The following is a 25,168-nucleotide window of genomic DNA, read 5'->3' on the forward strand; positions in this document are numbered from 1 at the left end:
AGGTTTAAAATAATATGATGCAGCACAATGAAATGTGTATCATAAATATTAGACATTTTCCATGTTGTGTATTTACCACTGCATTTTAATTAATTTAATTTTAGATGCTCCAAGGTATTATACATAAAAATATCTAGATGTTTGATTCATATCATCTGCTCTGAATACTGTTTTTTGTATAAGGCTAAAATCTATGTATACTGGATGCTTTCATTCAGCCTGAACAAAATAATAAGAAACTGTCAAAGCTGGAAGATATTAATCTGTTTAATGTGTATTTCAAGTATTTACTGATGTGGTTCTAGTTTTATAAGAAAAAAATGTTAGTGTAACATAAAATTGAAGTATCACAAAAAAGCAATTGTACTTAAGCAACAGGAGAACATATTTTAGCAAAAAACTGATTACCTGGTTTAGTACCTGAAGTTGCAGGTTTTAAAAATGAAACTTTTGAAGGTGTATTTTGAAATGTATTAATAGGGTAAATAAATGAATAAGAAATGCAGAATTTGGAATGCAATAGACCTTTTAAGTGGAATAAGTACATCCAGGATCTTGGTACTTGCTATCCCACTTGAATATCACCAGGCTAGCAGTAGCGGTAGTGAACTCAATACTATGTACAGTATAAATAATCGTCATATTTTGAGCAGCAGGCATCATGACCAGCTGATATTTTCTTTCCTCGGGACCAGTTGTTCCCAGGAGTGCATGGCTGGAGCCATATGATCTTATCAACACATTTGAGAGCCTGACCCAAACACTGAGAGAGATTTTGCTGCAGCAATGACTGTCATAGAAGAAAGTCGCCCTTTTGCACAGCAGTTATCCAATGTCTACTTTACTATACTTTCACTTTTTTGTTTTAAACTTTTTGTGAAGATCAGCCTTGCTATACTTAGCCATTTCTACATTGTGAAAGGAAACCGTAAGGAAGCAGCAAGGATAGCTGCTGAATTTTATGGAGTTCCTCAAGGACAAGGTATATTTGTACTTACTATCTTATCACTACTGTTTGGGAATTCTGTTGTTACTGTGTTGGGGGTTTTTTTCAGGTAATTACTTATCTGCTAGCCTCATTTTATATTCAGTTTGTCATATATATGTATGAGTGGGGTTTTTTCTGTCGTTCTTGCTATGTTTTGTAGAACAAAAATTATATTGTTAGATTATTTAAGCTTTTTTATTTTTTTTTTTATTTTTTATTTTTAGGGTAATATTAAGTTCAGAGTGAAACTGAGGTATCACAGCCAATGTCCTGTTAGGAGAGAGGCCTATACTTAAGATGGCTGTATATAAATAAGATTGCCAAATGCTTCCCAATCTAAGACTATTTTCCCAATTGCTCTTCAGGTTCCCCAGCTTACCATGCGTGGTTGAAATTTTCCATGCTTGGCATATGATTGTTTTGCACCCCTTTAGTGAAACTAGTCCAAATATTTCTGAGAATTATTTCTTGATTAAGGTAAAATTTTCTTACAGCAATTTATTTGAGAAGATATGGTGCTTCTATACTTTGAATAAGTTAGTGTCTTGGCACATATCAGGAAGCCTAGTAACTCTTCAGCAGGGTCAGGTTTTGGGCATCTGTATGGGAACCCTTCAAATTTTTCTGGGTTGAAAGCTCTTGTGAAAATTCCTTCTTCTGTTTGCTCAAGCAGAACTTTAGCACTGCTGGGCACTACTGTTGCCCCAAGCTCATCTGTAATGAGCCATTTTCATTCAGTTCTTCTAGTGGGTCGCAGAACAGTCTCTCTTCTGAATTGTGGAATCTTGGTGCATGACTGAGCCCTGGTTTTGCTCAGCTTGGGATACCTGCTAGCTCGCTCATCTTTATTGCTGTTCCTTGTATTCTGGGATGACATCGAGTTTGAGTTAGGCAATGGAACAGTAAGACTTATCTTGCCTCTTAACCACCTTTACCACTCATCTCTAGGTACCATGAACATGAAGAAACAACCCGAGTTAGATGTAGAAGAGAAGCTATAGAAATGAGCCAGAAACAGTTTCAAACCTGATGTTTTCAGTCTTTGATGTTGGGACAAAAGCTAGGCATTTTGTGGGTGTGTTAAGATTTGCAAACCAGACAGAGAGGCTTAAATCCTAAAGCAGGAATTAGCTTACTTTGCAGAAGATTTACTCAATAGGGATTTATATCATGTTTCTGCACAAGCTCTGAAACGCAGGGGTTTTATATCTGAGTGTGTTAAAAACACCAATTGAACTATTATGCATGTGTATTTGTGTGTGTATATGTGCAGATATATGTGTGTGGGAGGGGGGGTGTGTATATGTGTAAATTCACTACAGTAAGATGGGAAGAACCCAGGCGGAAATACTTGCAGAGGATGGGGAAGGCCTCACTTGAAATCAAGATTTTTTTGCCAGAAACTGCTGGCTAGCTCTAAGGCAGCTTATTATGGGAAGACTGACACAGAATCTGGGTAAGGAAGGAAAAAGACTTGGGAAAAACTAGAGGGAAAGGAATAATATGCATCATGTTGGAGAGTAAAATGGTCTCTACAATGTTACCTGTTGCTGAACCCAGGAGTCTAATTTGTTCATTTGTCAAATGTCCAATCTATTATCCCTAAATAAATGTATTAATAAGCATTATAGTAGCTGGTTCATGCAAAAGATGAAAATCTATCACTCAGGTTACTGTTTTAGTCAGGTAGCAGAGGTTTATATTGATTTAAAGGCTCAAAAATCCAAGAGTTTCTGGTTTTCTGCTTGGTTCATTAAAAGAAAATAGTTAGTGCAACTATTTTGTGCTTAAACTCTACTTTTTAAAGTTTGACACCTGTGTGTCTTCATTTTTCACTGCCCAGCTTGCAGTATTTGATTCTGGATTTGTCGCAGTTTGAAGCACATGTTCAGCTAATGTTTCATAATCTGCTCTTCATCCATTTGTTGATATTAACAGGACCAGTCCTTGCTCTTTGGGATGCAAATAAGTCTCCTCAAATTACTATTATATCTTGTCTTTTCTATACTTTTGTTCTATACTACTGTCTCAACTCACACCTTGTTGTGGGATTTGGTTTGTTGGTATTTGTGAAATACAGAGATACCTCAGTAGAGTTTATACGATACCATGTAAAAAATATCCTGTTAAAAGTAATATCTGAAGGATGTACAGTAAGTAACATTAAGATACAGCTTGAAATATTGCATGATAAAATTAAATACTGAATATCCTTCTAATTAGTGACCCCATTCTGTTTTTTCTTAAGCAGCAGAGAAGCCTTGGCAGAAAAAAAAAAAACAAAACACCAAAATAGAAAATTAGCCCATAATCTATCATTAGCTAATTGAAGTTTATAGTGTTTCAATAAGTAATTCAAATTAGAGGAAATGTTACTTTTCATTTTCTAGTTTTAACCTGATTATATACTCTCAAATTTCTGTTAGTGCTGGTATTTTCAGTTTGCCTGTAATAGTAAAAAAATACTTTTTGCTACTATAATGCTTGTCTAGGGCAGAGTGCCATGATTTTAAAGACAAAAAGAGCCTTTGGAAATAATGTGTTACTAGGCACAGGCATTATTTCATACTTGCTAGATTGAGCTCTTAAGTTAAAATAAGCCTTTCTTTTATGAAGCCTGTATTATGAGGGCGTTTTAGCTAATGAGCAGTACGTTTTGGTGGAACTCCTTTCATCAAACTGATGTTATATGGGTCGTTTCAGGTTTTGAGGCCCAGGGATCACACATTGCATGCCTGATTTGCTTTGTTTTGTGGCTTGTTCTTTATTAAATACAAGGAGGCAGCTTTACATGTGTCATCTGCCTACTGTGGTCTTGTTGCTACATATTAGTAGTGAAACAGGTCATACTTTGTTCTTTAATGTTTCAGGAATATTTTCTCTCTAGTTTCAATAGTCAACAATCTATTCTAATTGAATCTATTCTTTGGATCTCACGTGTATGTGAACAGCTGGTTAGTGCCATATTAATTAATTAAAAGTTATTATATTGCTTATGGGGCATTGAAATATAGGATACTAGATCAGTGTTCAACATCAGCATCAGCTAAGGCCAAAAAGTGCATATAAAAGCTCTACTAATTATAAATAACATTAATTTGTTTATGGAAATGATGTCTGAGTAAAACTTTTCTCGTGTACAGCTGAAAGGTACCTTTAGAGGCTCCAGGATCAAATATACATGACCTATCTGGAAGATGTTTGACTCATTTGTTTTTAAAATGCTTACTAATAGTGATTTCTGCAGCGTCCTTATGCAACCAGTTACAGTTTTTACTGTTCTCCTCACTGGACTGCTTCCTACTTCCCCCAAGACCTACCTAAATCTTTATTCCTGCAAACTAAATGCTTAAAATGTATTTGTTTTTCTTCATGTATGAGATGTAATCAATTTAAAGACTACTATCATGCATCTTCCTACTTTTACCATTTTTGTCTTTTCTAGAATAAAGAAAGATTTAACTTAGTCTGTTCTCCTAAGTCTTTTTTTCGAAGTCCTGGAGTTACTGCAGTTGCTCTCCTTTGGAGTTGTGCCAGTTCATATACAGTTCACAGACATCTTTACTGATGTCTAATTCCTCGTGTTAAACAGAGTGCTCCAACTGAGATTTTATTAGCATAACCAGGGGAACTATTAGTTGTATAGAAGTGGAACAGTTTTGTCACGTACCATGTATATGATACCCTATGTAATACCTCCTGGAATGATGCTGCCCCCTCTTCAGTAAAGTATTATGGATAGAATCTGTAGCCTATAAACCATATGTTACAACAGCATCACTGTACTGTGCATTTGCTTTTTCCTCTCTAAGAATAATACTTTGTACTGGTCTTCAGCTAACTTCATGCTCTCTTGGTATCAGACGATTTCTCCATTTTACTTGTCCGTTTTGAATTGTTTCCCTCTGAGCAGTTGCAGCATTTACAGTTTAGTGTCATCTACTGATTGGATAAAAATAAATACAGTATTCTGGAATTCACAATAATAAAAACCTGAATAGCACCAAATGTAGGACCAAACTGTGCAGTCTTTTACATTTGCTTAAAGTAAATTAAAGACCCATGTCCAATAAGCTATCAAAATTTTTTTTTTCAGTGAAGTCAGTGGTATTACTACCATAAAAGAATTAAATGAAAAAGGGATCTATTCTATTATAAAGGTCCCTTTCGCAGGGTTATTTTTAACTTTGGCACTAATTTTGTAAACACTCATATACACTTGCCCCATTGATTTGAAAGGGACTGATTAGTTGTTTAGAGCCAAATGCTTTGCAATCAAGTACTAGAGCAGTGTTGTAAATAGGTTATGGTGCCTAGTGTTTCTTTTTTTATTGTGTTGAACTGAACATTTACATATTCATTGCACTAAAAATTTTGCAAAAGTAAACATTTTATTAATTACTTTCTTAATGGAAAAAATCATAGCAGATGTATGTTAGTTCCATTTTAAAATTCTGTGCCCTACAAACATATACAAAAATAAACTAACTTGCAAATTAACTTTGGGTATATTTAGCTCCTCAGCAGGCTATCTGCCATGATACTGATCTGCACAGTAGCATTTCTTCTCTCACAGTATTTCCAGACCTGTGAAGAGTTAATAACTCAGCCTTTTGTACAGCTGTTGCTGGATACAAACTGGAGGATCAAAAGTGACTTTTAGACTCTTCCTACTGTACCAACTAGCTGGTCGTATACTGAAAGTGCTCTGTATATATGAGCACTGGGTTGGAGCTTCAGATGAGTTTTATAGTTCAGTTGATTTAGGATGAGGTAGTAGTGCTATGGTATGAAATGATTTCAAAGTGTGTGTATCAAATCTAAAGAACTAATTCATTGTCAGGTGTTTTGAGTCTGTAAGATATAAACTCTGCTGACAAATACTGGTAAGATCTTGGTTTGTATGGAAGAGTCCATACTTTGTTACTACAGATAACGTTATAAAATGAGACATAGTTCCCATTCATAGACTTTTTTATAAGGCAAAAAGTGTCTCTTTTATCAAAATTAAACCTGTTAGTCAGTAACTGTCAAAATGTGTTTAGCTAGAAGCAGAAGGTGATAAAGAGGAACCTTTTTATGAAAAAAATCATTTTACAGAGGTTAATATAGCTTAAAGAACAAAAAACTTGTCATGTACATGTACAGATACTTGGGGTCTGCACAAGCTAAGTAGTTCTGACAATGTATAATTTTTCTTTAATATCCTATTTTTAATTATATCAGCTCCACAAAAAATTTCATAGAATTTCACTTTATGCATAACTATATCATTTTAAAGTCATTTTTGAAAGTTATCTGAATGTAGAAATTCTGTTTATAGTATTTGAGTATAGCTTCTCAAAATATATGATACTGTTTTTGCAGAACTGGAAGCTTAATATGCCCTGATATCTTCCAGGCTTAAAAAAAGTCTACTCTTGAATGAACATAGCAAGTTCTAAGCTACCCATCTTTGTTATATCTGCCTTGGCCAGGCATGGTAGGAAAGCTCAGTACACTAGTTATTCCTAGTTATACTAAATTAAGACATCCATAGGGTTATGGTATTTCAGAACTGAGTCCCCATCTTCTTTCAGGATCATGAGACTGCTAAATACTATAGAGCCTTCTGTTTCCTTCTCTTGTACACTGAGCGCTTCTTGGATGGACACAAGAAACTGGTCCATTAAATACAGCTCATTAATAGGAAATAATGCTGTGTTTCACTGTTAGAGATCCACTATTTGGAAAGCTTGATTATGTTTTGAACTGTAGTGAATGATTAGAGCAATTTTTGTGTTTATTTTACTCTAACAAGTTGCAATTGATAATGTCACTCAGCAACAGTTGTTAGGTAGGGAAGATAGGCATGAGGCATTTTCTCAACTTGCATTCCACAGAGATCACAGTTCTATTAATAAAAGCCATATAAGACCTCTACTAGCTTCCTGGATACAATAGAGATTCATTTAGCAATGATAGGAATATTGTATGGCATACCTATTCACCATACCACTTGGTGTAAGGCACCACATTTAGCATTTGTTTTTCATATACAGCACGTAAGCTAATGGTGTAAAAATGCTTAAGGTAGCATGAATATTCTTTTTGAAAGTTTAGATGGAAGGGGTTTTTTTGATGGAGCTCATCACCTTCTCTTGTATGCTAAATAACTTTACCGAGTATGACAAATGACTGCCAAAGACGAGTCATACTTCAAAATAAATCTAGTAAGACACTTGCTTAGAGTGAAGCAAATCACACCACATATCAGCAAAATACCAGAACCATTCTTTTCTGAAGAACATAATCTACCTTAAAGAGATTTTGCTGAGAGTTATATGATGCAACTAGACTGGCATGGCCAGAACTGTGATATATTTGCAGCAACAAAAAACAAGCATTTTACACTTACATTCAAATTTTACATTTTTTACATCTCTCACCTTAAAGATTTCTTTAAGAGGCTACAGAAAACTTTTAGTGAATATATTTGCCTGTTTGCATGCGTGCCTCCCTGAAAGAAATGGATAACCTGTCATGTGGGTTCCTTTGTGGATTTTTTTACTCTTGTATGTTTGTCAGGATCTACTCAAGGTCCATGAGCTGTATTTTATGGTCAGTTTCATTCAGGTGTGACTCCTTAAAATGTCATTTTTCTGAAGATGGACCTTAACTTGTCACCAGCCTAGGTTCTGTGGGCTTGCTTGATGTGTACACTCAACTCATATGGAAATCTCCTTCATCAATTGATTTCTTTATTTTTCTGGATGAAATGAATAATAAGCTCATTAATTCAAATAAGTACAAAATGAAACATTATGAACTCTGGTGTAGCTTAAAACCTGGGGTTTTAAAGGTGAATAGCAATAAGACAAAGGTAATCCTGGAGCAATCTGTCTGCAAGGCTCTAAAAAATAACTGGTGTTAAAGAAAAGCTGTAGAAAACTGCAGTACAAGACATACCATCTGCAGTGGTCTTTTTTGCGGTGGCGGAGCATAAGGCAATAGGGGAAGACCAAAATAGCATAACTCCCTGAAGGTGATGTTCCTTCAACCAGAGGCTTCTTATGGCCAGGGTTCTGCTATTCACATTCCTCTCTTGTAGGGGATGTTCTCAAACATTTGCAATGCAGACAAGAAGTGAGTGAACTTCTGCCAGGGTTAGATGATAATGGCTTGGGGGGAATTGCATTGCATGCCTAAGTACTGAGCTCTGTTAGTGACTGCAGCAATGCTGGCTGGGTGGTCATAAATCCACTGTGGCATGCTGCATCTGTTGCACTAGTGGATGTTACTCTTTGCCATGTCTAGAGTCTTTCTGGCAATAAATATGGTCTCTGTGGCTGTTGGTTTACCGTAATTACCTGAAAATTCACTCTGGAATGCCCTGTACTGCTCCCATGATCACTACTGCTTTCATACTGTGTCTTTTTTCTCTGTCAATATCTGAAGCTCGGGCCTGCTTTATGACTGATTTGCTTGGGTTCATCCACATGATTGCTGTGATTTGGTTTAGTTTACATATTAGCAAATATGCTATCTTACCCCTGCCTGTCTGCATGAAGAGTCTGGCAGGTACACATTGCGAATCCACAAGCCAATAAATGTATCATTGTTCTGTATTTGAATTCTGGGAGGCCCCAGGTAAAGCCTTTATAATATCAAAAGTTTAAATCTTTTTTTCAGTCTTCAGTTATGATTTCCAGCATCCAAGGATATGAGGTGTAAAAACTATAAAAATCTCATGGGAAGAGGTAGGAAAATTACTAGCCATCCATGCTTGTTGCTACCTTAATAATAATAATTTAGATTTCCAGCTAAGAGACGGTGATGATATTGTATTAAGAGTATGTAGTAGACTATTTTAGTGCTTATAGTGGCATAAAGAAATGTCATTTTATGCATAAGCAACTAATGACCATTAAAGTATTATCTATATATCTGTTATGATATAGCTATGCTGTATTTGTCAAGATGTGGAGAACACAGGACTGGTTGGTGACACCAGAATAGTGCCTAAGCTTCTGGTTGACTGCTAATGACATACCAACACTGTACTTACCATGAAATATGGCTTGATGCAAGAATCTGTTTAAAAAAAAAAAAAAAAGAAGTTGTTCCAGTCGTTTCCCTGTTCTGCTGTTAGAACTTTATCACTGTACTTTTATGGTGCATTATAAGTTCTTTGGCATTGAGCCAGCACTGCAGAGTGTAACAGTGGCGAGTTGTGGCCTTGTAGGATGCTGTTTTTGTCAGTAACCACAGTTCTGTAATTCTTTCTAAAAAATGTTTCATCTTGGCTTCTCCTACAGGGAGGAATGTCCAAGCTCTCTTCTGGTTCATTTCTGGCAATGTCAAATGGCAGGCCACTCTTGGGGTGCTGGCACTGCACCACAGGGAGCCTGTCTGTCATTTCCCCTTCATGGTCGTAGTCTGTGGATCACATCTGCAGGAAGAGTCACTTTCTAGTCCTGTTCCAGAATTTAGTGTGGCACGTTCCATGCAGTCACTGTGACCCCATAATAATCCTGGTCATAAAAATAGAGTGAACCTGAAAGTACAGAACAGTTTGGGAAGCAAGGTGGCTCATCACTTGGCTAGCTTGAGAGAGTTGCACATAAAATGCTGATTTGTGACATTTGAAAATAGTGCATTTCTGTCCAATTTTTCCTAAGATAGATTGGACTATCTATCTATAGGATAGATATTATCTATAACTCTATAGGATTTTGGACTATATTGCATTGGGCTACATCATATGTTGAAAGGTGTGGGAGGTTTTGGGTATTATTGGTTTTATTAACACATTTTTTGTGTGTTACCACAATTGCATCTTTATAGTCTTGAAAATAGAATGAGCTGCCTGCTGAAAGCGAGGAACAAAAATTTCTTTCCACTCTCATTCCCACCTGTTAAGAACTGCTGCCCCTTTAAACTCAAACCTATTTGCTGACATGGAAATGTTGAAACTGTACTGATGGTTCTTTTCATAAAAATTTGGATAAAAAAGATTTTGAAGGTTTTCTTTAACAGTTCTTCCCCTGCGTTGTAAAAGTCGAACAGAACTAACTGTTAGTGAAATGTAACATAGTGGCTTATTTAAAGCCTGTATGCTAAATTTGGTTATAATTCCAAACTCATCAGTAAAATCCTCCAGTTTCCTTACTCATAGACTGTAGTGTCTGCCCCTTCCCCTGGCTACTTTTTTGCAGGTAGCTGCATTGCTTCCATGAGTAACTGTAATCTAAATACTGTTCCTAATTGGTTGTTTGCCAACTCAGGTAAAATAATGGTCAACTGTATTTTTTACATGCTTGGACACCTACTTAGACTTCTGTTATAGGTTTTCTGGCAGATTTTGAAAGTGTTTGAATGTCTTCTATAGAGAAAAATCTAAAGAACAGAATCTGAGGACTAGACCCAGGTAGTTTCAAATGTTGATAGTTTTATTATCTTATGAAGTTGAGGGATACTGATTTTTATTTTGTAGCTAATGTAGTCCAGTGCATGGATGGTTGACTTGAGGAAGATCACATAGTAATGTGATGTCAGAAGTGAAATTGCAAACTCTGCAGTCTTACTGCATAGGTTTAACTGTATGTTAATCCACTCTTTATATTAATATCTCAAGTATATTTTTAATACAATTCCAGTTGATTTCTGATGCTGTTATAGCTTTCACTTTCTTTTTTTTTCTAACTTGTATTTATGAACTGTTTTAATAGGACTTTTTAATGATTATTGCCTGGAGGATGAATGGTTGTACCTAGCAGAATTTAGTGAAAAGTTCTAGAGTCCTTACCTGGATAACTGGATAACTTTGTCTACTTCAAAGCATGAAAATACATTGCATTTTGATGTCCTCCAAAGTATTCAAAGTAACTTACTGAGTGGCAAAGGTCTATGGAATACATATATTCTTCCTATAACCCATGCTTTGAAGGTAGAAGATTTTGGGGGTGGTCTAACTCTATTGGTTCCTATGCAGTTTTCTGGACAAGAGTGAGCAGGTTATGCTGAACCCCTTGGGGGTTTTCCTCTTTGAAGCCATGGCAGCTGTCTGTGTACCTGCTGGTTTCCTTGCTCCTGCAAGCCACACCTCTGAGACTAGTAAGAGAGAACGGAGGCTGGAATATCTGTGGAAAGCAAGTTGTATGAACAACTTCCAGGTTTGTGCCACTCCTGTAGAAGGACCCAGCTTCAGTCTCAGCTGACAACATCACCCAAAAACTCCTGTAAAAAAAATGTTGAAGTGTTTATTTCAGTCTGTGAGATAGTCTGGTTCATTGAGGTAAATAAAACTTGAGGAAAACAGGTGTCTGAAAGCTGCATAACATTTGTGAGAGTGCAGTTGTGTTCTCTCTTGTGAGAATAGCAGTAGCCCACCTGCTTCTGTTCTGTAAAGAGTGCAGCACTATTCCAAGTAAGGCAGTTCTCATATGCTGTAATTTCAAGGTGAAATTTGCAGCTGAACTGCTCCTTCTTCCCCTCACCCTATCTAACTGTAATCTTGCCTCTGATTTTCTCTTAAAGAAAACCAAGAGGGATATAGAAAATTTCATTAAATACCTGTGTATTATTTCAACATTTTAGGGATTGAGTTTTGTCGGTACCTGAAAAGAGTAGTTTCACTAATTCAGTAATGCTGATTTGCTTTTAAAAAATTTAAAAGTGGCTAGTTTTTATATCTGTAGAAGAGGATAGTGATGAAATACTAGAAGGAACTGGCAGCAAGATAAAGGCAACGTTTTAACATGTTATTAGCAAAGAGAAATCACCGTCCTCTTTAATCATGCTGGAATTCTGTCACGGATTTGTTCTCTCTGCAGATTTCTGTTCTATAGTATCACTGTGATACGTAATCATGGACAAAAAAAGTTCTAGTACTATTTGGGGTATTTTGTTATTATTAAAAAAATATTGACTTTTGGTTCTTGTGAGAGGACGACAGCCTTACTTTCATAATGGGATCAGAATTTCAAAATAACCATTTTTTTTTTGTAATCAAAGCATGCTTTTATTCAGGATGTAGTTTCCAGTTGATATTTGTAGAATAATTTGTTCCCAATTTAAAATAACAACAAACAAACCACAAAAAACCAGCAATGCTTCATAGTTTCATGGTTTCTCCTGAATTCCAAAATCTCTCTTAACTGCACATTACATATAAGTAAAGCCCGATGCAGTCATAATTCTTGTTTCTATTCTTAAAATAATTTCCATTCTGATAAAATAGGTTTGTTTTTATGTTTTAGGTTGCTTGGTATTCAAGCAGCAAAGCATTTGGATATTTAAGCTTTATGGATCTGTTTCTTTTTTGTGTTAAATGATTAAAAAATTAACACCTTCTTTCCATTTAAATCATGTAAATAGTTAAGACTCGTGCTGTAGCTAAGCTGATTCTTTCTCTGTTTTAAAAATAGAAAATGCTAGAGCAGTCCTTCCCTTCCCCCACTCTGTAGTCACTAGTCCAAGCTAGTAAATGTTCCTGAATGGATTTCAGTGTTGTAGCAATTCTACAGTAAGTACAGCAAGATCCTCTGTGAAAAAGCGAAAGGAGGAAAAAAGGTGGTAGAAATTCATTTGTGGATGTTCGTCAGACCAGAGTACCTGCACCAATGACAGACAAGCTGTCCTCGAGAAACAAATCATGACAACAAACACTGCTGTTCAGAGGAGCCAGAATCTCCCCAAAAGACGCCTAGAAAGTATAGGGGAGTGTCCTGCCAAACGGAAAGCTAGCTGGGGTATTCTGACCAGCCAAGGTTAGTATAGCAGCCATTTCAGAAACTGTGTACTGAAATATGCTAAGATGACCCAATTTATGATGTTCTAGCTATAAACTGGGGGTTTTTTTTGTTTTTTTTTCTTAGCTGTAATGTAAATGCATGCTTATGCTAGTGGCACTTTATTGTCTTGCATGGGTTAACAGAAGGGTGTTGAAGCTATTTTTGTTCTTTCTGCTCTCTTATCAGCTGATCAAAAATGCCGTTTCTTGTTTATCTGCCCTATTTGTTTTATGCAAGAGTTTAAGGCTTGACTTACCCTGACTTTTGGTGTCCTGTCACAAGGTAACTGGATACTGAAGGTTAATTGTTTACAAGAGGGAACCGGGGAATGAAAGGAGGGGGAGGAGTAAACTTTACATATAACTTCATATGGAAAGAGTTTATAGGTAGCTGAAACAGGAGGCAGTAGAGGAACTACATGTGACAGAATTATTGTCCTCTACTAAGATACTAAAGACAAAGATATAATTGCAAGGCTTTGAATAGAGAAGTACTGAGGAGGTATTTAAGTTGCTTATCACTGACAGTTTCAGGAATGAGGAACAAACTCCATTATGATAGAAGTGTTTAGGACTCCCATTGCCTGTACCATGATTTCCAGTTTTTTTCATAATACAAGTATGTAAAAGGGAGCATTAAGTAATTGTGAGAGTCTAAGAGGAATTTTTTTAAGAGAGTGATCATGATTCCATTTAATATTGAAGATGTTATAAGGTGTAGAGTGAGACAAAAAAAGAAATTAAGGAAATCAAACTTGAAATTCATGATAATATGTTATAAGATTAAAAACTGGAGATGTTTAAATAGCCAAGAAAGAAGCAGACAGGAAAGAGTGATTTCATATGCATAAAGGAATTATGAATTTACTATGTAGAATACAGCTATATATTATAGGACTCAGAGTTATTCTTAAAATACCTTTGCTGATTTCCAGTACTTACAGTTTTAGAATTAAGCAATATTCAAGAATTTAAGCACCAGTTTTCTTATCTTCTAAGTAACCATTTGACTGCAATGATGCTGTAAGGTTGTATTTATTCATCAGTTTTAATATCCAGAGCATCTTTTGCCCTCATGTTGTTCACTGTTTGAATTAAGATTTCCTGACCTACAGAAATTTTTATTTATGGATATTTTAGCTAGTTAGGTCAGTAGTTCCCAAAAAGCTAGGACATTCACTCTCGGCTGAAAGGAAATTTCATAACAGTGTATTGTTAGTGTTAGCACTAGCTGCACCTTGATATGGTTTATGTTTAGGCTCTCTTGCTATTCTTATAAAGAATTAGGCACAATTAGTCTAGTTTTGAAATTCTGAGAATCACAGTAAAATATGGAAAGTAAAATTTTCTGAAGAATTCACCTTAACATGGTCCAGCTACTTACAGCCTCTTTGCAATTGCCAAACTGGGTATATATATTTATTGATGGACATCTTGAAGTACTGAGAGGCTTCTGTTGTTGCAGTTGAGACTTCTGGTTGTTGCGGTTCACTTGAATAACAGGTATGTCTTTTATCAAATCTGAAGGATGCTTCTTTCCTCCCTTACTGTTCTCATCCATGGAAATATCCAAACCTGACTTTACTCTGCAGGCACCCTTGCAGAACAAAGGAGGAGAAAGTCATACTTCAGTGCAGTCTGTAATTAAATATGCAGATTGGAAAGTGGACCAAAAGTTTTGTGAGGAGTGGAATATATCATGATAAGATTTGATAGAAGGGTGAAAGGGTAGTCAGACTAGAAAAAGGTCTTCAGCCTACTGGTTTGAGGGACCACAACCAGGCTATTTTACCAAAATATCCTGGATGTGACAAAAATCAACACACTAGGCTCAGCTTTGCTGCACAGTTGTGTACTGCTTTTAAGGCTTGGGATTGGGCCCTGTGCTGCATTCTCAGGCAGACTGGGAAGATACTGAGAAATCTCAGCACATCTTGGGGAAAATTGCCTGTAGTCTGGATTAAGGCTGAGGCTGCAACTGACAAGAAAAATTATTCTAGACATAAATCCTCCAAAGTCTGCACTCAGCTCGGAATGTCTGTATGCATTTCCTGTCACCTTCTAGCTGGGGAGGGGATGAAAAGCCCTTACTTTGTTTTAATGACTTGTCCAAGGAAATAATAACAGCTGAAAAATATTACCAGCTGCTCCACATGTTCAAATCAAATCTGATGTGATTGAACAAGTTACTGAATTTGGAGATTCATGTGATTTTACACCTTGGTACTCTAGCTAAGAAACACAGACTTTGCAAGCTACTTTAGGCTAGAAAAATATCCAGACAGTTGGTCCTTCAAGAAGATGGAAAAAAGAAACTGTGCATGAGCAATGGAGAGGGTAACTGTGCTTTCATGTGACAGGAGAATGAGCCTGACAACTTCTTCCCATGTGTGCAAGGCCCAGCACAGAACCAGCAGCAACTGCTGCTGATGTTGCCATTGTCTTCATGTACCACAATGTTGTTTCTGTTGGGAACCAAGCGAGCTGTGTTTGGATATTGCTGTTGTGGTTTTTTAGGCTTTTTATAGAGTTCAGTGGCTCATTTTTCTGCCTGAAAAGCTAAATTGCAGTGCCAAGGCACTCAAAATGTTCCCTGTGCCACACTAATTTGACCCTCTAATGCATTATAACCCGGTATTTGACAGCACAGTCACATGCTGTGCTCTTCAACAAAGCCCCTGCCTCCTTTGATGTGCAAGATGAATGGTGTTCTGAGAATGCATTAGGTTTATAGTCAGAAAAAATACACCCAATGTTTTCCTGTATGTTGCAAAGGTTAGAAAGCTTGTAGTGGATGGCAGGGGAAAAGGGTTAACATTTTAATGTCCCTAAAAGCAAATTCTATTCTTGTCTTAGCTGTGGCACCTATGTGTTTTAAGACCAGTCACCTAACCTAAAAGTTTCTTGGCTCATCATGGTTATTATCTAAGGCTGAAATTTCAGAAGCTCAAAGCTCTCACAACCATAATTAAACCGTGCTTTCAGTGTACCCTCAAATGCTTAACTACTCAGAAAAAAAATAAGCTATTAGATTGGTTTTACAATTTAAGCAAAAACTCTGTCTTTTGGTTCATTAGTTATAAATTAATATGAATGGATGATGTTCTGAAGATAGATTCAGAAGGGGGCTTGAAGTATTCATTTGTTATTGGGAGGATACCATGAAAACAGGAATATAAAATTAACAGTGTTATACTTAGTTTATAGTTTGGATAGCATGTCTTAAAGAGCGAGAGATCCTGCTAAATATGGAGATACAAAAAAATTGTGAATACTAACTCGTTCATTGAATCCAGCACTGGAATGGCAAAACTGATGTGTGGTCATGTAGTGCAGGTGCATCATAGACAGAATTGTGTGGGAAAATAGCTTTGCTTTGTATGGTTTTCAAGAGTAGGAAATTTTTGGCATTTGCATTTGAAATGAAATCCCCAAATTTTGAAAGTCTGCCTTATGATAAACACTGGAAATTATACTGGTTTGAACCAATCAAGTTTTCATTGTGTATATACAGATTTAATTTCTTAACTTTTATATGCTTGATTTAAGATTCTTTTCAATAGTTTTCAGCATCAAATATCAGTTAAGTAGTTGACACTCTTCTTTATCCTATGAGGGCTTTAAAAAAATGGATAGTTTTATAGTGCCACAGTAAAAATCTGTTAGAACTTAATTACATATACAAAATATCAGGGAGTGAAGTGACTCAGTTGATTTTGGGACTATAATGTTGCAGAGTTTTTCTCCTGTAGTTATTGATCCTGTCTGTTACAACAGTTGCCACAAACTGAAGGACTCAGAATACCTCTTAAGAAATAAAAGGTAACAGTGCTTATCTTAATAAATAGCATTTGTTGGTTTTGCAGAAATAAATATTAGCTACAACACTTTCCAAATACTCTGTTTCTCATCTCCCAATAACGAGCTGTGTCAGGCTTCTGTTTTCAATTCTTCTTTGATGATACTGCTTCTTCTGAGGACTGGGACACAACCTATTTAGCCTTAGAGCAGTAATTTTCTTAAGTGCTGAGCTCTGGTATAAATATTCTCTCAATGAAGTCACTAAGAAGACTTTCATTCATTACAGTTCTTCTTTTGAAAGTCCAGCTTTTAATGTACCTTTTATAGTGACTCAGGCTGTTTTGTTTTGTTTTGTTTGTGAAGACGAAACAAATTTTTAGAAATAAACACAACAAGATGGCATGACTGAAGGTAATGACTCTTGTGAAAATATTTTTAGTTAGTATTTTACTACTCTGATTACAACTGCAGGAATGACTTATTAATAATTGTAGGCAGATATAAAGGAGTGAATTTTGTAGGAATATGTGAGAAAGAGAACATTAATGACTTAGAAATGGATCAAAGTCAGAATTGCAAATCCCCATTTTTGAGCATTTTCACTGAGAATTATGTATTCACTGCTGAGAATAGCTGTCAACATCCCAATTTAACAAGCAAAGAATATTTTAGAAGATATTTGGGGCAATAGTGAACTACTAAAAGAAAACCCTGGTTTAGTATACAGATCAAACTGCATTTGAAACATGTTCAGAATATTATTTCAGACCATTCTTTTATAGTATGTGTATTATTCAAATTATTTCTTTTCTAGATATGAGTAATGAGTAAAATAACATACATACATTTGGCAGTGCTTTCCTTAAAAATCTATGTAGTAACACTGATTTTTGAGGATATAAAACTGTCTCTTTACATGAGGTTTAGAAAGGGGGAGTTTTTTCTGCAGTTTATTCATATCAACTGAGTTTCTCTTTTGTTGAAATTCTAGTTATCTGTCTTTGAAGGCAAATGCACCGATACTGGCACTTTGAGAAGTTGCTATGATAAAAAAAGAAATGTGAAAAATTAACAAAAACAGCCACAGTCCTTTAACATAAGAAAAGAAATGGGCAACTTGTACACGCTCATATCTTTGAGCTATGTTTACTGAAGAGTGAAAGTTCATATTACAGGGAGCTGCTGATCTCCTTCCGAACATAGCTGGAGTATATTAAGAATGGCCCAACTAGCAAGAGCAGATTTTTTTTATTATTATTTTATTTTTTTTTTTATTTTCCAGATTGAAAGAAATGAGTAGGATTTATAATTGCAGTTGGCTGGAAGTGCCATGGGGAGATGGAGATTTAGGTATTGTATGATGATTTGTAACTTTTTTTTTAACTTCACTTGTTAATACAGTGAATATATTTAATCTTTCTTGTTAATGATTACAAAGCAATAATGCTTTGTAATAATTTGGCCTCCTGGTAAACTATACATCAGAGAACTTGGAACTAATGTGGCTTAGAGATCCTTTGTATTCTTCATCTGTCAGAGACAACATCAGTAGGGAACGAATATATTAACAATTTTGGAATAGCCTGTGTTTGCTAATACTGTTGTAACAGACACCAATGAATGAAAAAGTGTCCTTGTTTATATTCTTGCTAATGCCTTCTAAGTGAGAGACATAGTAAGTTTGTAGATTAGCAGAAGACAGCAATCTAGGCAAAGAATTTAAGACACCTTTGATGTTTATTTGTGATATTTATTCTTACCCCTGTGGTATTTAATAATTAATTACTATGTATACCAACCAATCAGTTGGAATCTAAATTTTTTTTCCAAACTTGGTTGGCACAAAATATTTCTGCTTATAGATTTTATTTGCAGAAGAGATGATACAAGCATTTTGTATTTAATGGGTTTACCATTAAATACATCTGGCTGACATAGATCTCTACATGAAGATAGTTTTATAAGGTAGGTGTATGTACCAAACAGAGGTTACAATGGGATCTGGCATAAATTTATTCTCAAATGTCATTGGAGTAATTAACAGACTTCTTCTGATCAATCCAAGAATGAAGGAGGTGAAGGAAAGAAAGGTGAAAAATTGTTGTTTTCAGATCCTACCTGCATCTTTGTTCTATTTATACATGGCTATAAAAATGTCTGAAGTGTGATTGTATTTAATGGACAGAAAAACTCCATGACGCAATTTTATAAGATGTTTTTCTATATAATTAGTTATGCTTTTTTCCCCCCATTGAGTAGGATAAACTGTCGAGAGAGACATGTTCTTGTATATAGAGACAGGGAGACAAAATACCAAAAGCAACCTCTAAATACAGATTTAAATCTTTTTTTTTTTTAGCTGCCAGCAGGAGAACTTAGTGGATCTAATTCATTTGAATTAGAACAAGTTGAGTGCTCATTCAAGTAATACTGCAGAAGAAGGAAAACATTGATCAAAATACTCATTGTGATTACACACATCGGTGTATTCTACTACAGTAGAATAAATCTATTTGAGCTTATTGGGATGACAGAGAAAATACTTCTATTTTGTCAAAATTGGGTCACTTTAATATTTCTGAACTCTGTTTTTTGTGGTATAATAACCCTTAAAATCCCAATCACTTTATGCGTGGGTGTTTTTAGCTGTTATTCTGACTAACAATAAGAATTTCAAAACATTACATTAAATAAGCTTGAAGTAGAAAATACAGGGAGCGATGTGTGTGCATGTGTATATATGTGCACACACATATAATAAGAACTTAGTGCAAATAATTCTGACAGAGTACTGGAAACTGGATCTTGCCAGTGGTCCATCTACTCTGGCAGATCAAAGAACACAAGGAGCTTCACACATACAGGATACTCTGACATAATAGAAATCTCCCTGCATTTTTAAAATCAGGTTTATAAAGCCTTAGTCTCATATTTTTTAACTTCCGTGATCAGATTTATGTACTTTTATGATAAATACTCAGCTGTGCTTTTGTTTTGCTAAGTTTTTGATCTCAATAGTGTTCAGTAGTGCTGAGTTACAAAGAGCAGTTATATATTCTCTAAGATGCAAATTTTAGTTTGCATTTATCTCTGTAAATTTTAGTTTCATTCCCTAACACCTCTAGGAAAATTGAGGTTTTATCTACATTTTCCTGTTGTGCGCTATTTCACATGTTTTTAACTATCCCTTAATTTCTTTTCAGGTTGAGCAGCTTTAATCTTTTTAGTCATTCTTCATGTGATTTCAGGGGGTTGTTTATAGTAACCAAAAGTGTACTTTCTGAAACAGGCTGGTGAACAGAAGGAGACCAATAGGAAACAGAAATAGGGTCTATTTCTGGTGTGTAGTTATCTTAGAGTTTGGACTGATAATTGTCAGTGATTGAGCAACAGCCTTCTCATTTAAGGTTAATTGCCTTGTCACTAAAATGCAGTAACTGGCTCTGTAGGCAGTTCCTGTCCATTGCAAGGGACAAAGTTGAAGACCTTTACGCATTGAAGATTCATCTGCCCGTGTTATCAGTTCATTATATTTAGTTAATTCTCTCTATGTTTCTTCAGGGATTTTGGAGGGCTTGATATAACTCACACGAGTGATTGTATTAGTATTTTACAGTTTTAGTGATTTTCTTCTTACAGGAAAAAATATCGGTAATTCATAATAAATTTTAAAGATGATTCTTCCTTGCACAGTCTGTCAAAACTCGATTTGCAAAATTCATTAAATAAATTGGTATCAGCTGTGCGTGCAAACCTGAATGGCTAGAAGGAACCTGTTCAGTATCCAATCTTCTAGAGGAAAGGGCAGGTGCCTCACCAAAAGCTGCAGGATGACTCTGGAATCTAGGCTGGGAGTTACGGGGGGTATGTGTGTGAAGACTGGGTTGTTGTTGTGTTCCTGTTTTGTTTTTCTCCTTTCTTTTATGAGGGTGATAAATAAATGCCAAACTTTTACAGTAAGCATATCTAATTGTTTTTAGGTCTAATAGCTTATGGAATGAGAACTTAGACTTAATATCATATTTCTACTATAGTAACTTTTTTAGTGTGGTTCTCACTGTATTTCTCTACTTGCAATAGTGTAGTAGCTGCAAATTAATCTCATCATACACAGGGATTTCCACATTGATTTTCATATACATCAGTTTCTTCATGACTTCTTCGGGCGGGTTTATGTCTGGTTTAAGGTCAAATAAGCTTATATATCAGCTACAAAAATAAGTTATATTATTTGTATTAAAAATAAACAATGCAAAAATAGAAGTGGAAAATATAGTAATTGATGAATTTATTAAGTCAGATTAATGAAATCAGTATCTCAATATTTTATTATCTGTACCTCATAATCATTTATTAGAGATGTTTACAGTAAATAATAGAGCAGGTTTTATTGTTTAGAAACTGATAATTTGAAATATAGTCACTAAAGAGGAAAAATTAATGTCATAGGACAATTGACTTCGTTCTGTGCATTATATTTTCTACCTTGCTCTATGCATTCCAAACCCTTTGTAATTCCCATGGTTTATTCAATAAATGTTGTTCTTATATAGGTTCTTGGGCAGATCGCTCACCTCTGCATGAGGCAGCCAGCCAAGGACGTCTTCTTTCTCTAAAGACTTTATTGTCACAGGTAAAGGCTGTGTTCTTACAGTTATTTATTTTTAATGTTACTTAATTTCTCAGCATAGATTATTAATGCAAATTTAGTATGCTTTGTTTTGCTTTTTTTCACTTGAATTTTTCAGAGCAATACACATGTAGGAATTTTTCATATTAAAATATATGTTAGTATTTAAAATATTTCCTCTGTATATTTTAAAGTCTCCCCCCCAAAAAAAAATTATGAAAATTGTGACTAAATGTATGTTAGTCTTCCCCTCTTGCATGGTATAAATTGTTGTAGTTCCACTGCTTTAAACTGCTTTGAATAAATAGAGCTAGTCAGGAAGATACTAGGTAATGAGAAGAATCACTGAAAGATTCTGGGTTTTGCATAGTTGTCATTTAAGAAAAATAATATTTAATAGTGAAGGGAGAGACTCAAACTGCTAAATTTCAATATTACAGTACTGTCCTATCAGCTATTTTAATACTGCATAATTATACTATAGATCCCTATTAGTTCTTAAGAATCAAACAACATCAACTGCAGAAAACTTCAAGGGCTTGATGATTTTATCAATCCAATGAATGTTTTCCTTGCTAAAATTCATGGCTTTGGATATTTCAAAACTTAAGTCAGAGGATCATTGAGTCACTGTAGAGTTTAGACTCAGGTCCTTGTTGTGTTTCAAAGATCACCAAGAGCGGAGATGCACCCCTGTTCTGGGGTTTCACTGTTAATTTTTTTCCATATAACTAATTGGAATTTAGCATGTTCCAACTTGGGTCTGTTGTCTTTTGCCCTATCACTGTGCATCTCAACAGTCTGTTTCAATCTTCTTTATACCCTCTATGTCCTATGCCTATTTCTAATTAAAAAAAAAAAAAGAAAAAAAAAAGAAGAGTTGAGAATTTACTTTTATTCTGTTATACACTGATTGATGAAAGATTCTTTCTATGCTCATTGAGGATTTACTTATTACAAGTTCTGTTTTAAGCCTATTTAGAATATTTTAAACTATTCATTTGAACAGTAGTGTGAGGGACTGACTCTTAATAGCTTTTGTATGATCTTTAAATGTCATTCACATCTATTTTAGGGGTACAATGTAGACACACTAACAATTGACCAAGTAACTCCACTTCATGAAGCCTGCCTGGGAGATCATGTAGGATGCGCAAGAATCCTCCTTGAAGCAGGAGCAAATGTAAGGCTTTGGGTTTTGGGTTTTTTTTAGCATGAAGTCCAATGCTAACCTTGGTTTAACTGAGAAGGATATATTCCTTGATTTTTATTTTTGATTGGTATTTCCCTCTACTCACCCTATTGGTTGTGTTCATCTCATTTATTTACAAAAAGCTACCATCTGAATGCTAGCAAAAGACAGTGATGGGCGGACACTGAGACAGAGTAATGAAGTATTCATCAAGTGTTTCTAAAATATGGAATGCATTTCTCTCCTCTACTGGATTCCTTTTTGCTTTGAGTGGCTTTCAGGAGACTGTTCTTTTAATCATCAGAATGTCTGTTGTCACACTACACCTGTGTGCACTTAAAATTCTTTGGTCTGAGTACAAAAAAGCACTGCCTCTTTTCTGTACTGACATAGACTGTCTTATCTTTTATCCCAAAACAAAAATGGGACTTTATAGATCACTTTCACTACAATTCCTGCTGACATCAGAGTTCAAATGCATACCTTCCCAAGTCTCTGATCTTTGTAATTCAAATATTTACTGTCCTTACAAATTCAGGTTTGAAAACCGTGTAGAATATATCTATGTTATAACAGAAAAAAAAAAAAAGATACATAGATGTTTCCAAAAACAATGCCTCTCCACTTTACCTAGCACAAGGATTCTAAAGATAGAAAACTATAGACACTATAGAAAAAACTATAGGAAAAAATTTCATTTTCACACCTGATTTATTTTTAGTACTTTTAATTGGTTTGGTGGGTTTGAGGGTGTACGAAAGATGATAGGCCAGAGTCCTGGAAGGAGCCCTCTCCTAATACCTGTGCTCCTTCCTTTAGTATTATTAGCCCTCACAAAGTTGCCTAGTTTCTCTCCTTCTTCTCTCAGACTGGAAATACTCAGTTAACCAGTGCGGTGATGAGGTTGGTATAAAAACAGTGAGCCTGTGCTATTAGCTTTGCCTCCATCCTGTGAAATATCACTCCAACCTGGAGCCTAAAACTACAGAAAAAAATGGCAAATAATTCTCACATTTAATATGGACTTGCCAGAGCTGCAGAGAGAAGGTCCCTGTTAACGTGTTACTACCAAAGTGTAGATTTTCTGTATTAGTGAAACAAGCTCAGTGCAATGACTTTTGAAAATTATTTACTCCCCAGATATCAATGTGTGCTCTTTAGTATTCCAGGTGTATTTTAGTTTATTCAACCTAGTTTAACAAGAATATTAGTAAACTAATCTCAAATGAAGGGTGTGGTATGAGGAAGACAGTAGGACAGGGACTGGTCAGTTGAGCTATTATTCTAACTAGTATCTTTTTTGTGTGTGTGTTTTAATGCAATTTCTAACTATTTCCTGTTTAAAAATCTACCTTTCTTTCAATTCTGTTCTTAAATAGATTATATGTATTCTAGGTAAATGCCACAACAATTGATGGAGTGACACCTTTATTTAATGCCTGTTCGAGAGGCAGTGCAGCATGTGCTGAGCTCCTGTTACAGTATGGTGCCAAAGCTCAGTGGGAGTCCTGTCTGCCTTCACCAACTCATGAAGCAGCCAGCAGAGGTAAGAAATTACCTGCTGAATAAACATGGGGCAGTTGACCAATATCTCAGTAACAGGGTTAAGAAATGTGTGAGGTTTTGTCTGAGACAGCTTACTGAAGTTGAGCAAACTCTGTCGTGCTTTGTACTGACAGGTCACAGTGAATGTCTGGAGGTACTGATATCCTGGGGTATAGATGTTGACCAAGACCTTCCTCATTTAGGAACACCTCTGTATGTAGCTTGCGTTTCACAGCAGATCCACTGCATTCGAAAGCTTCTTTATGCAGGTATGTAATGATTTAAATAAAAATATTACTAGTCTGTAAAATCAGCATACTCTACTCACCTTTAAAGTTAGCTCTGCTGAGTCATTGGAACTAGAACACTTCCTTGCAGGGCTCTACTTCAAATGTTATGCTGTGATGCGTGTTTTCTTACAATAAATTACCGTGTCTTTCTTTTTTTGGTGATATAGTGAGTGTATGACCAAAAAAGGAAGCAAGACAAGTAAGAATGGATGTTCAAAATTTTTAGTACCTACTACAGATTTGTAGCTATTCATTTTCTGTAGGAAAGACAAGGATAAAAAATCAGCTTTGAAATCATTGAGATTTCAACAGAACTATTTTAGCAATGTAGTCCCACTTTCTTTCATTCTTCAGAATATTCTGTTTGATCTTTTCACAAGGCAGAGAGGCTGAGTAGCAGAGGGAAGAGGTAAAAGGTAATCGATCCTAAATTTCACAAATTTCAAAATAACAAATTTCCTAAATTTCGTTATTTATTTAATCAACTGGAAAGAGATGTTGGAGGCTTGCTCTGTTTTAGTACAAGCCCAGGGACACAATGGGCATAGCTACAGGATCATTTGCTGTGCTTCAGGTAATGACATACAGGGCTCTCATGTCCTGTAGCACAATGAAGGAAAATATATATATAAGAATAATTCAGCCTTGCTATCATTGCACCAGAATTGTTTTTCTAGCTGATTGCATGTTATATTTAGAACTTAAACAGCTAAGTTGTTTCTCATTGATTCAGTCTCTTTAGATGATTAACTATCCTATGTCATGATTTTTCATATTTAAGAACAGCAAAAGTATAATTAGCATATTTGGGGATTCAGATACTACCATACATAAAAAAAAGCAATAGAATGGCTTATTCTACATATTTTGGCTCCCTGGAATAGAAAAAGGATATGTAAACTGAGAACAAAAGTAACTACTTAAGTAAGTCTGAATTTTTTCATATTTT

The 25,168-nt window shown here is 35.4% G+C and overlaps 1 protein-coding gene across 12 annotated transcripts in view; it reads left to right on the forward strand.

Annotated features, from left to right (window-relative positions):
- ASB5 (ankyrin repeat and SOCS box containing 5) overlaps window positions 1-25,168 on the forward strand; it is a 40,459-nt gene that overhangs the window by 12,084 nt on the left and 3,207 nt on the right. For 5 of the 12 annotated variants that reach the window (XM_027741569.2, XM_027741571.2, XM_039388706.1 and 2 more), the window contains 5 exons: window positions 17,845-17,912; window positions 21,116-21,195; window positions 22,268-22,375; window positions 23,780-23,930; window positions 24,064-24,198. In XM_027741569.2, the coding sequence (XP_027597370.1) occupies window positions 17,845-17,912; window positions 21,116-21,195; window positions 22,268-22,375; window positions 23,780-23,930; window positions 24,064-24,198 (542 nt within the window). Of the gene's footprint in view, window positions 1-771; window positions 983-12,611; window positions 12,739-16,426; window positions 16,584-17,844; window positions 17,913-21,115; window positions 21,196-22,267; window positions 22,376-23,779; window positions 23,931-24,063; window positions 24,199-25,168 lie in introns of those variants that run through there. The other 7 variants (XM_027741574.2, XM_027741575.2, XM_039388708.1 and 4 more) reach the window with 4 other exon arrangements.

This window comes from Pipra filicauda, unplaced genomic scaffold, assembly GCF_003945595.2.
Source record: "Pipra filicauda isolate LSUMZ 115617 unplaced genomic scaffold, ASM394559v2 scaffold67_size6003252_pilon, whole genome shotgun sequence".
Taxonomy (NCBI): Eukaryota; Metazoa; Chordata; class Aves; order Passeriformes; family Pipridae; genus Pipra; species Pipra filicauda.